We start from the raw sequence: 15,443 nt of genomic DNA, 5'->3' as shown, positions 1-15,443 counted from the left end.
TTATTGGACTTTCCGATTCCCCCAGTCATGCAGTACTTCACAGTGCAAGGTGTTTTTAAAGAGGAAAGTCTCATTATTAGCCTGTATGATGCAGATCTTTGCTTATATCCTTTAACTTTATGATGTTGATGTGACTTTTATTGATTACCAGAACACAATGAGTGTCTTTTTATCAATAAAGATGTACAACAGCAAGCTCTTAAATTCCATAATCTATTTGATGGGCCTTTAAATCCCCATAATGGATTACGGGCTTCCAGACTTTTACTCACATGTGATGACTGATCTCCATTATGGATCTTGTTACTAAAACACTGCATAAACAAACATCTTCTCTTACAGTGTGATTGCTGATACAAACGCAACGCAAAACTCAATTTAAAACTTAAACGCAAGCAACTTGTTAGATGTTGCATTTCAATTATTTTGAATACAGTTAGCGCCAATAAAGTTTTCACATTGTTTAGTTTCATTCAATAGACTTTCTAGTATCAGACAAATGTATCAGCAATCACCATGCTAAAAAGTAGATGGGGCCACTGGTGAGTTTCCTGTTTTATTTTTTTGTAAACACTACTAGCTAAAGATGGTTCCATAATTGTCTGTATGCCATCACGGCTAAATATACCTATTGTAAATTCTTTCCACAAGTGGCTTTGGAGCACTTTATCTGATCAACAACAAATGTATACCAGGAAAGAAATATCACCACTGATCACAAACTCTAAGCCACAAATGAACTAATAACTACTTTTATATAATGTACATGTTAGTTTGTCTGCTCTCAAGTAAAGAAAAGCATCATGCTAAGCTGCTACTAGGAATGCACCGTTACTCCCCTCAAGCAAGGTAGAGTGTTTAAGGCTATCCAACAGACAAATAGCTAGGTTTAATTAGGTTCTGGGTTGCATGAATGTATAGATTGTATGTAGTGTCTATATGTATATATATGTTTCTGTGTTGCACTGCTATGAAAACAAATCTCCCTTTGGGACAATAAATCAATATCTATATAATCTAAATCTTACAGAGCATGGCTGTACACTATATATACTGTATATGACATGACATGCATAGATAAAGTGATTCAAGTGGATTCGAGCACTAGAGCTACAACAATGCATTTTTATATTAGTAAGCTGAAATCCTTGGATAATAGAGTGAAAAAATATGATATAGGCTCCTCCGCCCGCAGTGTTTACCTGCTTCATTAAAGCTCACAGGCCTGCTTGAACAATCCTGGTTTGTGTATTTTTGCACCAGCAGATGCCGCAACTCTATAAAGCTTGTTCAGGTGATGAGCACCCCGCCTAAGTCATGTTTAAAACAAACAATATACATATACAGTATTTCATAATGAAAAGGTTTTTGGATGCCGCAGTTTCATATTGCAGCAAACACAATTGCATACTAGTGTGTGTCACCTTTTTTGTGTTTAACCTGTTTCATTTTTAATGAATTCTGTCTCTAGACAGGAAATAAAAACAAAAATTGCAGCAGTCCTATAACCTATAGGGTTCCCTGCTGGAAACAAAATTCACCTCTTGAGCAGCACTGAACTTTGAGTAGCAAAACAATCCGGACTCATTTAAAAAAGCACAGTAAAACATAGATATATAAATATAAAATGTTAGCAACAACAAAACCTTTCTTTCAGGGAAAGTGCGTTTTGCAACGTGGCGGGTCGAAAGGAATACAGAATTGCAAAAAGGGAACTAATGTCTTTCTTTTGACTACTGTTCTCGATTAAATCAGAGCTGGTAATACTTTATAAAACTGCAAGCAATACTAAAGAGAATTGTGAAGTCAGCCAGAATAGTTAGAATTAGAGAAAGTGAGGAAGATAAGTAGCTGTACCACACTCCTATCTCCCTCCGTGCCAAAACAGATTCATGAAACAGACTTGAACGGAACCACATAGAAAGGAGAGTTTTGCCACTAGACATCCCCCACTCACCACAGACACCATCACGGGCACCGAAGGTTTTGCAGACAGCAAACAATCTCCTCGCTGAACTCCGCACACATCCAGACGCACATTATGCAAAGAGAGAGAGAGAGAGAGAGAGAGAGAGAGAGAAACATGAGTGGTGCCAAAGCGAGTAAAACCCAGAAAGAGTCAAAGCACAGAGTGAGATTAAATATTTAAACATATATCTTTATATTCCGCCAAAATGAACGCCCTAGTTATGTGGCCCATTTATGAGTTGTGTTTTCTTTTTCTTTTTCTTTTATGCACGTTTCATGTGGCCTGCCTCTGTCCATGGTGCTAAAAAGCGCGCTACCCCCATCCGCCGTGGAGACGTTTCAGGCACAGAGCTTGGTTTTATGGTTTATGTGTCTTAATTGTATTCATCACGGTGGACACGAGTGTGAATTCCACAACAGAGGCGCGTGACTAAAATGAAATTTGTGTTTGTACACCCAGAAAAGCGCTTTGACACAGCTCCCCAAATCCTGCTTGGGCTCTGGTGTGAACATAAAAATTAAAAAAATCCCCCAGCTGAAAATCAATGACTCGCGTTGGTGCGTACTGTGGGGAGAGAGAGAGAGAGAGAGAGAGAGAGAGAGAGAGAGAGAGAGAGAGAGAGAGAGAGAGAGAGAGAGAGAGAGGGGGCGGTGTCTTGTGACAGAGGAGGAACAGACACACGGTCCGCCCGTCCTCGCAGCTCCGTTTTGCCGTCAATCCTACAAGCAGTCGGGTGCCACCGGAGTGCCCGGGGCTGTGGACTTATTTTTCATTCCGGGAATCGGAATTGGACACCAACAAACTATCCCAGGTAGGTGAAGCGCCGATACTGAGCTTTCCCAAAGAAACATAAACTGCAAATTAAAGTCAGGAGTAGCCCCGTGTCGACTTACATGGTGCTGAGGATGGAAAGAGACGGATGGGGAAAGCAGAGGCAGAGCTCCGTGGGGGCGGCAATTGTGTTGACACCGCTAATTGCTTTTTTAAATTGGCGGAGGGGAAGCTCTCGAGCTAATCGTTTCGCGGTGCCCCATCTGCCTCGGTGACAACTCTCCAGTGTTTATAATCCGATTAGATGAAGGATCAGCAATTTGATCAAATGAGCACTCAACACCGCGTGCAGCTTCAAACTGCTGCTTTTTATAACACACCATGGCATTCTGACCCAACATGCGTCACAACATGAGAGTTCAGTGTTCTGCAAAGTCAGTATATCTCACTCCTCGCTGCTCTTCTTCACACTTTCCTCATCTCCTCTGGACCTGGTGTCTCACTCTGAACGGCTCTATCTCACATCCCCCTGTTTTCTTTTTGTTTTGTTTCTGTCTCTGCCTGTGCTTTCAGAAGATGTTCTTCTTTCTGCTACCTGCCGTGGCTCTCTTGCTGAGCGGAGAAACGGCGGTCTCCGGTAACAGCAAATGGCTGAGCACCGTGGCTCAGAACAACAAGGACAGATCCTGGAACAGATTCAGAGATGTGAGTTGCACTGAGAGACACAACATCCAGCCAAAGCGGGGCATTGTCATTAGCTTCATTGTGTGTGTGTGTGTGTGAGTGTGTGTGTGTGTGGGGGGGGGCGGCACTACGCCCTTCGCCCTTGATATACACCCTGCCAGGACTTGAGCACTTCACTTGCCAGCAGGCATAATCCACCTTGTAGAGACTCAGCAGGTTCAAACCCTGGTTGAAAGAGAAGCAGACTCACAGGCAGAAAACATTAGACTTCTGAATATACTGGAAGATACTGGAAGAAACCTTTACATCTTATGATTTGACTGACTGAAGGATTTCCCAACCAAATATACTGTTTCCACATGCCAATGTTGACATTAAGGAATGTAATCATTTCATTCTGTTTCAAGCAGCCATGCCAAAACAATGGGCTTTTATAACTAATAACTGTTCAGTCAGAATCAGGGGGAAAGAGTGTCTGATTTGTTATGTACAGCTATTAGTGCAGGCATTTCATACAGAACAACCTCTACAGTAATGGTTTATGTTTGGTGTTTCTGTCTGTCTTGTTTAGCTGACAGTACATTTATTTTTATGATTCCTGTGAAAAAGAACATAGAGTACATGTTAATTATATAGTCTTTAGAGGAGCTAGTGCATACATGTGTAGAGGCCTGCGTGTAGTTCCGACGTACACCATACTTAATCCATTATGGAGAATCATCAAGGCGTGTTTCTTCAGGGATGTCATGCATATTTTTTTTTTTGCAGAAGTAGCTCTACATTTTACTGTAGCCCAGCCGACTCAATGTGCTTTCAAGTCAGTATAGAGGCATGCTGATGCATAAACATTTGTGTGTTAGACTTGTAAATCTGCCACAATTGTTTAAGATTTGGTTCATCTTTTGATACCTGGGTTGCTATGTTTAAAACTTCCATGAAATGCTCTTGAGAATGGTTTAAAGCTTTGACTTAAGAGGGACCTGGTGAATACAGTAGGTGCTTCATATAAAGAGGCAGAAAGTCACTTTGAAGTCTAAACACGGTTCTCAAGTGCTGACTGCAGTGACACTGAAATTCTGGTCTAATTATTGTAAAATAAGAACTAAAGCACAGAATTAGCCAGTTGCTGTGCAGCCACATTGTTCAGACCCACGGAAGATACTTTCTAGTGTAAATGTGTATAAAATGATGCCTAGATCTATGATGATGATGATCTAGAGCATTTCAATTTGATGGAATGGTGCAGCCTTGAAAACATGTAGTCTTGGGTTGGAATATTTCACTCAGTGTAAACATTATATAGCTTGGGTGAAGAGCTGAAAGGGAATATATGCTAGGCTGAGCAATTTGAAAAATTAAATGTATTTACACTCTGAATTCAACATAATGAACATAATGACGTCAGCTTGAACTGTGCTGTTACTCTTGGTAGTGGGGTGGACTTTATTAACTCAGCCTGGTTGAGAATGACAACTATGCAAAACTAACATACTCTACAGTCTGACCAGCCATCATGCAGCTGATGGAAGTAGTGTAACCACTGGCTTTCCAGATACCGTACTCTTGAAAACGCTCGTATTGCGATGTCCTTCGCTGCCTGCTAACATGTTCCCCAGAGATTTCAGTAGACAGTGGGTTAACTTTGGCCTTATTAAAGCTGGCCTTCCCCACACAGTACTGAAGCTGTGATGTGAGAGCTAGTATTAGTCATGTCTGTATACACTCAGACAGGGCTCTACTACCTGCAGTGTGTGTGTGTGTGTGTGTGTTTGTGTGTGTGTACGTGTGTGTACGTGTGTGTACGTGTGTGTGTGCGTGTGTGTGTGTGTGTGTGTGTACGTGTGTGGCCACTGTTTATGTCTCTCTGTGGTCTCCTGTGCAAATGAAACTCATTAACAGGAAACTGTCAGTGGAGGGCAGGAGCCGGAGAGGAGGGAGGGAAAGGAGGGGAGACGAGGAGCAATGGATAGGGGGAAAGGCTGTGACATTTATGTTTAATATTTCAAGCAATTGAACCAAACCAATGCAGGAGCTTCTGTTGTGTTTACGCGTGTGTCCGTGTGTGCGTGTATTCTCTGCCCTATCACATAGGGAAACCTGCTGGTCGTAATTTGTCTCCTGCAACAGTGACTATCTTTTTTCCCACTGTGTCTGCTTTCCTCCTCCATTCATTTTTAGTCATGTCTCTCCTCCCCTCCCTGGTACCAAACCCTTTAATATCACAGACAGCAAGACCTTAGATAATGGAAAATGTGGTTGTGCATGAATCAATTCCAAACTACAAAACAACCTTTCTTTCTAAATTTGACTGTTGAGGAAAGTCTATGGTTGTGATCATGATATGCTCAAAGGCACCTTTGCAATGTGCAATTTTTGGCTGTCCCAGATGAATGATGAAAAACCTGGTGAAATCACTGGTGGACGCATCCATGACGGCTTATTCAGAGCTTTGGTGACCGAAAACAGGCTACTTCAAAAATTCTGAAAATGTAGGCCCAAATGACGAGCTAATCAGAATGTGACTTGAAATGACACAGGATACACTGGCAAGCTAGTATAATATTTACTTGAAGCTTACATTGCAGAATCTGCCTTCCATTTTGCTCTTATTTTATTGTCCACAACCAGCTTCCCAATCTCTTCCTCCTCGTCGTGCCATCGCCAAACATGTTAAATGTTTTGCTGCATTTTCAAAACATGAGAGCGGCGCTGACGGATGAGATGATGAGACTTGATGACATAGCACCATCTGACATATGACTTGCAAGATTGCTGTTATCACACAATGTTTAGGTGCCTTAAGTAGCATTGTGCTTGGCGTACTTTAAGCTACACCAATATGTTGGATGGTTGTTACTGTCAGTGACGTTAGAATCTAACAGTGTAATCAGCAGTGGCATATACTTATGTTGTCCAATATGAAAACATATTGTACATATTTCATGTAAAAACACAGTCATTTAGTCACAGTTTTGTCATTACATAGATTGCCAAGTAGCTGATTATACTCCACAGGATGTGAGCTGGTAGACTAGCATATCACAGCTGAGCAGACGGTGAGGGGAGTCTAGTAAGAATAATTACTTTATTGTCAAAATGTTAAATACCTTGCCTTCAGTATAAAATTTTGTATTACCTCTTTAATGGCCAGATTCATGGGAGCTTAAAATATGAATATACATGAACAAGAATATCAGCCAAATATCTTCTTTATCTTTATGTAATATCATGAGCGCCATCATATGATATCATATCATATCATATCGTCATTTGCAATAAAACTATGTTGATTTTATGTAATAATTGGCCAACAGACTTTAATCCTTTATTATCCTTTACATCCTGAACATGTGACACACAGCAGCAGCTTATAACAATCCTTCATGCCTCCCTGTCACTCAGTCTCACCCTCCTCCTCCCAGTTCTCATCGAGTCATGAACTTCACATTTTTCTTCCACGCTTCTGTCTTTCTCTCATTTTCTCCCTCTGTCTCTTGAGCAGTGAATGACCCTGTGCTTCCTCAACCATAGCTCTCTCAATCCCCCCACCTCCCTCTCCCTCTGCCCTCACCCATGACTCCTCCTCTCTGTTGGTCTCCTCTGCCTGCCATGTTTCACTCTGCATTCCTGATGAGCCACTTGCTCCCTCCTGCATAATGTATGAGCATCCATTTGTTGGCAGGGGAGCTGGTGCAATAGTTTAGCAGTCAAAGTTCAGGTGGCTTATCTTGAAAACATAAGGACAATTAGATTCGATTTATTATTTTGTCTAGTCATATTCCTAATAACTGGACTGTAATGTGTTGGAAGATAAAAGTACCGTAAACAGGTTTATTCTAGTACTTCTATTGCGGAATGACATGCAGTAGAAATGAACAAAATGTCCCTGATTACAATAACATTTCATCTGTTCAATTTTTTTTCCTTCATTCAAAACAAAACCAATGTCTTTGTTATTTGCTAGCACACTTGATGCAGGCATGAATTTCAGCTGGTTCGTAGAAACAAAAGGACACGTGTGGAACAAATGACATTCCTAATTGGCTTCAGACTGAGGTTTGTCAACTGACTTCCTGGCTGAGCTGGTCTAATTCTGCTCACACCTACCACCATTGTGTAGTTGTCTGGATTTGGTCTAAAAACCAAACCTTAGTTGAACTGTTTTGTGGGAAAGTGTTTTAGTATTTTCAATTTTCCTTGAGTTACAATCACCACTTTAAAGCAACATTATGTAAGATTTGGTGTGATTTGGATAGCTGTACATGTGCAGCCTAACATCAGCTAAGTGCGACAACACAAGACATAGCAAACCAGCTATTAATAGTCCAACAGAAAGAAAACCAGCTCGGCATCTGTCTTGCAGCCTTTTATTTCACAAAGCTCTCGCCAACGTCAGGCAGCCTCTCGCTTGGTCACTCTGTTCCTGTCAACATCCTGTTTGGTCTCTTCGCCGCTGCCATCAGCTAACGTTATGTCCATAGAGGCTGCTGAGCCCTGTTATTTTACACCTGCTTGCCTGCTCTACACCAGCTGTTAATTTGTGGTAGAAAAGTTACATAATGTTGAACGGTGACTCGCTGCTAGCTATAAATCCCGTATTGATGTTAGCAAACTTAATAGATAATAAACTTGGACATCAGCAACATTACTGTTGGTGCTCTCTTCCTTGCTTCCTCCGACAACATCTTCTTCAGTCTCTTTGCCGCCTCTGTCATGATATCCATACTGAGAATACCGAGCTAGCTTCTTCCAAAGAACTTGCATGGTAATGTTATATACTTTTTGCTTCTTCTTTTTGTGGCATGCTGAGGAGTCGTGTTTCTGTGTGACATGGTGTCATAAAGCATTACACTGTTGTTGAGTAGACCTCGTGCCCGGGATTCCAATGTTACATAGTGCAATAGCAGGCAATGACAGTGACACCATTCTACCTATTACAAGTCAATATACCATAAAAAATACTTTTGAAGCCGTTATTTTAAGATAAAATTACTACATAATGTTGCTTTAGTTTTAATGAGCTTTCATGCAAATAAAGGATAGCTGTAGTGAATATACACACATTGGTATGCAGCACTGAGATTGACTATTGTTTCAGACAGGTTCACTTGGTTGCAAGCCTGCAACTGCCTGTGGCTCTCCAGCCTTCCTCAGACAGATTTACAGTCAGTATATTATTAAGTTGAGTGAATCTGAGGACAAAGTGTTCTTACACAATTTTAGCTGATAAATATAGCCCTTCCCTATTTCCAAGCGACGTGCATAATTACTTCACCTTACGTGTCCAAACCTCTGACCTCAATCTTATGTGGTCTCTACAGTGAAATTAGAACATACTTTATGATAAGTTGGAACAAAACTATTGTAGAGTTTATTGAAAGGCAAAAGCATAAGATTGGAGGCCTCTTATGGATAGCAACAGTTTGAAATACTCCTGGTGTAATGGCTTTTTATTCAGTAGTGAAGTCTATCAGCTAAAATATACAGTATTATGGTCTGTGGATTGATGAGCTGGCTAGTTCAAGCCAAATCTGCTACACTGGCCTGAGCGAGGCTATTATTGGTGGATTTGTGTTGTGCAGGGAAATGATTGGGTAATTTGTTCATCCCAGGCCATGCTGTTCATGCAAACCACCATTGTTGATGTTATTGACCCTAGCCTACCAAACTAGGTATAGATTTGTCCACTATGATTGGGAAGAAAGGTATCCACATTACAAAATACATAAATTCGGGACTGATTAAGAAGTACACTTAACTCAGTTATCAAGGTATGCGATGGCTATGGGTGCACCCTCAAAAACTCCCTAGAAACACACCAATCATAGCACATATAAATGTACAAGGCTAGACACAAAAAACAGTTAGCCTACCCATTTTAAAAAGACAATGAGATAGCCTGGGCCTATAGAGTTTACTCAAATGTTAAAATTATCTTGTTATATAAGCTTCAGATATATCAAAATTATCCAAAAATGTCACACATACTTGTAAGAGTAATGCAAAAGTCCTATACAAAAAAGCCAGATTAATTACAAGGTTCACTCACTGGTGTTAATAAAGAAAACGGCACAAAAATAAACACTCATTAATTTCTAGAAGATATATATATTATATATCATATATTATACAGTATATTCTATAGCCTATAAAGAAAACACAGTTGTTAGAGCACCTGACGCTTACTCAGCGCTTGTCTGTCTGTTTAGCACAGTCTGAGCAAAGTCGTCCCCACGGATCCAAGCGAGTATGCAGGAGTGTCGATATCTGTTTGAAATGTAAAAAGACGTGTCTGCTTGTTATACTATTTTTAAAAAAGCTTGCTATCGCTGCCGCAAATGGTCAAGTTGACAATTAACAGCAGGCCAAAACAGCCCTTGGGCCACAAGGAAATTTCCCGGTGCTCCCGATGGCCAATCCGCTAGTGGCTGAACCAAAAGCACTGAAAGTTGGCATTGAATGCCTGATCAGATTGATAGACGTTTTTTTTTTTTTTTTTATCTTGAAAGGTACTAAAAAAGGTATAGTTTTTTATTAGTAACAAACATCATCGTATCATAGCAGTACTAGTATCTAAAAAATTTCTAACAATACCTTTGTTGTCTCAGGTTGTCTTATATTGTATAATTTTATGTTATGTTGTCTCGTCTCATCTCCTCTCCTCTCCTCTCTCCTCTCTTCAGAATTCATGTCTGCAAACAGTGACAGAAAAGCTGTCATTACCATTCAGGCAGCCTCATCTTTTTTCCTCAAGGGGAGGAAAAGTTGTTTTCACTCTCCGTTTGTGTCTCCTAAAAGATGCTTTTGTTGTCCCTGTCCTCCTTCCCTTCCATGTCTCTCTTTTCCCACTGAAATCCAGTCTTCCAACCTACCTGTCAGATTTCAAAAAATTGCACTAAATCTTATTTGTGAGGGACATCGTATGCGTGCTACATATTTTCCTCATATGTTCCTGTAAACACATACTGTCTCCTGTTCATTAGCTGGTGGACCTGGTGGCAGGATGACAATCTCTGCAAGTTACAAACTTTTGTGTATGTTTGTGTGGTTGCATTGTGGTTATGTGTGTTGGAGCGTATAGCCTGTCTCAGCTTAGTCTCATGGTGAGAATTAAATGTTGTCATCTTTTATCATTAGTATTTGCTTTTCCAAGATGACGGTCTCTTAGGGGCTACCAGTCACAGACCCACGCTGTCTCTCTTTATCAAAACAAGAGGCCTGTGCATGTGTGTGCGTATGCATGTGTGTATGGCAGTTTTTGAGATACTATGGGACGGATTTACTAAAGGTTTGCGTAAGTAAAACCGTGTGCCAACTTGATATCACCAATAAATTAACATGTAAGCTGATCGACTAACGGTGTGCATGGAGAATGACGTCTTCCAAAAGTGCAAGAAAGCACCTGTTGTTCATTTACTACTTTTGCCTTAATGAATATGCAATTTGGGGCGTTTCAATTTTATTGTGTAAAGTAATGGGAGGGTAACATGCAAATACATTTATTTACTACACGCAATGTGATCTAATAAGCCTAAAAGCAATTTCAAACGTATTTAATACGTTTGAAAGGAAGGTGCAATCCCCCAAGTGTAGAGCACAGATGGTTGCTGTTATCGTTGCGAGAAGGAGACATAATAAAAAATATTAAAATATAATTTATATAATATTAATCTGTCCAATATATAGAAAGAAAATTACTTTATTTTATTTATACGATGAACTGTATGAATTGTATAGTTTTTTTGTATTTTCCTTGCAAGCTTTGGCAATACTGTTGTATTAACTTTCATGGCTATAAAGCAAATTTTGTTTCGACCTGAAGAATTTAGAAAGTTGCGTGGTGATGCGGAGAGCCCCCAGCTGCAGTAGTGCATGGATCACGCATAAAATTCATCCAGCCAGAGGGAACGATCACCAACTGTTCACAGTGCACCTGTCGTAATAGCGACACAAGGTATCGGAGAGGGAATGGGGCCTTCGGGCGTAGAGGGCCAGGGACAGGAGATCGCGGAGTGACTGGGCACGCTGTGGACAGTCAATGAAACAAACTGAATTAAAGGAGCCAAGGCTTTTTTAAATACAGTATTAAAATACTGCCACCTTCATTCTTTTTGCACCTGTTGTCATCTACGCAATGATTCTTAGTTAATCACCCATAACAGATATTACAGTTACACGTGCAATATTTTAGAATGCACATGCAATTTAGTACTTTAGTGTCACTGCAGCGAAAGCAGCTGCAGTGACACTATTGTTTTAATTTCAAAGCTGGTCGGTGTGGTAGATTGTATTGCATGTTTTCTCTCTTTGCATTTATGGAGGAAAGGGTTTTGCTGAGCCTGCGTGTTCTTTTTCTGCCCCACTCTCACGGTGAACACATTCACACCTGGGAGCTTTCCACTGGATCCAAATTGACTATTCGTCTTCGGTTATATCTATGTTTGCTCATTGGTGTGTATGTGTGTGTCCTGATTGGCTGGTTGTACTGTCGAGGGGGAGGGGTGGGGCGTGGTTTAGAGAAGCAGCTTAGACAAGACGAACCCTTGAGTCACCTTCACCTTCTCTCACCCAGACACACACACACACACACACACACATAAACCCCCTGAGTGAATACTCCCCAGCAGACATACAGTATTTCTGTCAATTAAGTGACGACTTGGCTGAACACCTGTCATTCTTTCTTATCTCTCCCCTCCTCTGTCCTCCATTTCTCTTTCCCCTCTTAAGCTGCCTCTATACCTTCTCTTCATACAGTTTATCATCTCCACTCTCCCCTGGCTCTTCCCTCTCTCGTTTTATACTTGACTAATTCCTGATGAAACAGTGCCCTTCAAAATAAACTTTCTCTCTCACACTTTCTACTACTTTCATCCCTTTTCTTTTTCTATGCTCTCATTCTGCGTGCATATTTCTCACTCTGAGCTATTGATTTCAAATAAGGAAATTCTCATATCTGCACTGAAGGATTGTGGTTGTGTGGAGAGGGACAAGTATTGCACAGTTCCTGCTGCAAGTGCATTTTTCTGTGTCATGTAGTACCTCTTTAAACTGAGTGGTGGAAAATATTTGCGTCTCTCTGTAAATGCGGTCTTTGCATGTGAATGGATGCCCAGACACACACGCACACACATACACACACACATAGAGACAGTTTCATATCTGCCCTCAGGCTCTTGGAGAGATCGATCAGTAAATTTACAGGGCATGGTAACCCTGATTGGAGCCTTGATATAATCAATAGGAGTGTGAAAGGGCAGGAATACGCACATAAACACACACATGCAGGCACACACACACACACACACACATTGGAGGACAATTCCGTCACAGCCTAGGCAAAGGTCACTGTCCCCCATGACCAGGATAAAAAGGTTTTGAGTTTGTGTGTGTGTGTGTTGGAGTGTAGAACAGAGAGAGATAGACAAAGCAGGGGAGCAAAAGGATTGCCAGTGTAATGTTGGCTGACAATAAGAAACAGTAAATGGGAAAAAAGAGTGGTGGTAGGAGAAGAGAGGAAGAGGAGGAGCTTTAATGTGAAGCCCATCAACGCTGTGGGCAGAACAGATGGACAGACAAAGGATGGAAGGATGGGAGAAATGTAAAATCATCAATACAATGTGTGTGTGTGTGTGTGTGTGTGTGTGTGTGTGTGTGTGTGTGTGTGTGTTTCAGTCAGCTTTGTCATGGCAGCCCCTTCAAACTCACTTCTCTCTCTGTGGGAATTGTCTTTCTGTCAGTCTATTTGGCGCTGATAGGAAGCTGTTGTGCTGTTGATTCCTTTGAAGAGACGCTGTCTGATTTGCTATTTTGTCTATAGATTAACCAAGACAGAGAAACCAACCTCAGACCACTGGAAAAAACCTGATATACTCTGCCACTAGTTCTGTACTTGGATCTCTCACGTTGAGAATTATTCTGAGATTTTATAAATGTATCCACCATCAGAGATATTGTTTATACTGAGCTACACTGATACTAGCTACCTATTTAATATCTCTGGACATATTAGATCATTGCAGACTATGTTTCAAATCAATGAGCAGGAATGCTTTATAGCAATATTGGCCTTTAAACCATGCTAAAGGTGTAAATATACTGTAGGGATGCCAGTGTCGGAAAACTAATGGATGGATTGTCATGAACTTTTGTATAGACATTTATGGTCCCCAGAGGATGAATCCCAATGGGGTTTTTCTGACCTACCCTGTACCACCACCATGAAGTTGACATTTTGGGTTTCGTCAACTATTGGATGGATTGCCATTCACGTTGCCCCTCAGGATAAATTGTAATAACTTTCACTAAAATTTTTACCTGAGGTAGGTGCCATATAAAAAGTTTAGGGTTTACAGTTTTCAAAGAGCTGTTACGGCTGGTGGTTAGTTGGACCCAAGTGCAAACAAAGCAGGAGACACTGTAAATGTTAACTTGGTTATTATCAACAAAGGCAAGGTACATATTGGCTGATGTAGCTTGACGTGATTAGGGGGATTCAGGTTGCTGTAGGCAAGGTCTGGTTGCAGAAACAGTTTTGGCCGTAAATTGTAAAGTGGTTACTGACGTTCCAACAAGAAACTTGAAACAAAGAGAAGACAATAGTTTCTACCAATCGACATAGAAACAACAAGAAACACTAGAAACTAGTCGGCCTGAGGTACTTTACCACGAGGGGTAAGGAATAATCTGGATACGAGTCACAGGAAGTCCGAGGTATTTAAGCCATATATTGATTGGATGATGAGGAACCAGTGTGTAGCTCCGCCAGGTACACAAATTGTCATCACACCCAGTCCACATCAATACACACAGACAGACAAGACGGAAGGGGAAAACATGGGAGAGACCAGGAAAACCCCAGGGCCACCGCACTGGCTGTGATTAATGCCTTCATTAAGTGTTAATGTTTGTTCGCAACTTTGTTTACCCGTATCACTCACCTCTACCTACGCTATTCTTCATTGAGATATTCTGTTTAGTCTACAAAATGTCAAAAAATAGTGTAAGTGAGCCCAATGTAATATGTACAAATTTCTTGCCTGAACAACATGCCCACACACAAGATATGTAGTTTACAATGATGTGAAAGCTGCAAATCCTCACACAGAATGTGGAACCAGTGAAAGTTCATGTCAACCATTCAATTAAAAATGATCAGAATTGTCACAATTTCAGCACTAAAACAGATTAATTCAAAATGTAATATCCAGTGTTACCGTAATATGCCATTACCCTGCATGCAGTCGTGATCCGTGTTGCTTCAAGCTGTCCTCTCTATATTTCTAACATATTTCATTTTCATGGATGTCTGCCGTTGTTGTTAGAAAATTACACTAATGACAGGCAGCCGGTTTTCTGTCAACATATGTTGTTAATAGTGTAGGATTCACACTCACATCCATAGCAGCTGGTTTTGATGGAAAGGGGAGAATATCTGTGTGTGTGTGTGTGTGTGTGTGTGTGTGTGTGTGTGTGTGTGTGTGTGTCATGTGGCATGAGCAAAATTGTGTATAGTTTCATGCAAAAAACATTCAAAGCCTTTTCTGATTACCATGTCTGCATGTCATAGTAAAATGCATATGTATATATGTCAGAATAGGTTTGAATGTGTTTTTTGTAAGTGTTTCTGTTGAAATTGCCTCTGATGAAGCTGTCACCCCCACTGTGCGCTGGTTCTGGTGAATGATCAGTTGTTTCTTCCTCAGGGATTGGCTCCCTCTACATTTGTCCATATGCCAGTATTTGATTTGTCTTTTTGTAATCTATTAAAAAGCTGAAAATAATCTATGAACCATATCTATAAGCCATAGCCACCTTATTTCCCCACTTGGTATTCTGCCAAAATAGGAATGCCCTGCTGGCAGTGTGTTGGGAGTGTGAGGTCTTGAGTTCATGCCTTCTCCCTGCAATGTGATTAATTGTTGCTCTTGCTTTAAACATTTTGTTTTGGAAGATGATCCTGGAATACAAACTAACAGAGAAATCAAAGAAACATTTTAAGGAAATTTAGATGATTTGA

General features: G+C 40.7%; 1 protein-coding gene across 1 annotated transcript in view; it reads left to right on the top strand.

The window, feature by feature from the left end:
- Positions 1–2,668: 2,668 nt before the first annotated feature.
- spock1 (SPARC (osteonectin), cwcv and kazal like domains proteoglycan 1) overlaps positions 2,669–15,443 on the top strand; it is a 96,325-nt gene continuing 83,550 nt past the window's right edge. Inside the window, exons 1-2 of the mRNA XM_046031453.1 lie at positions 2,669–2,780; positions 3,314–3,445. Coding sequence (XP_045887409.1) covers positions 3,317–3,445 — 129 coding nt within the window. The 5' untranslated portion in view covers positions 2,669–2,780; positions 3,314–3,316. The remainder of the gene's footprint in view (positions 2,781–3,313; positions 3,446–15,443) is intronic.

Source organism: Micropterus dolomieu, linkage group LG19 (assembly GCF_021292245.1).
Source record: "Micropterus dolomieu isolate WLL.071019.BEF.003 ecotype Adirondacks linkage group LG19, ASM2129224v1, whole genome shotgun sequence".
Classification (NCBI taxonomy): domain Eukaryota; kingdom Metazoa; phylum Chordata; class Actinopteri; order Centrarchiformes; family Centrarchidae; genus Micropterus; species Micropterus dolomieu.
The sequence above is the reverse complement of the archived record's forward strand: the minus strand, read 5'-3'. Positions and strand labels throughout refer to the sequence as shown.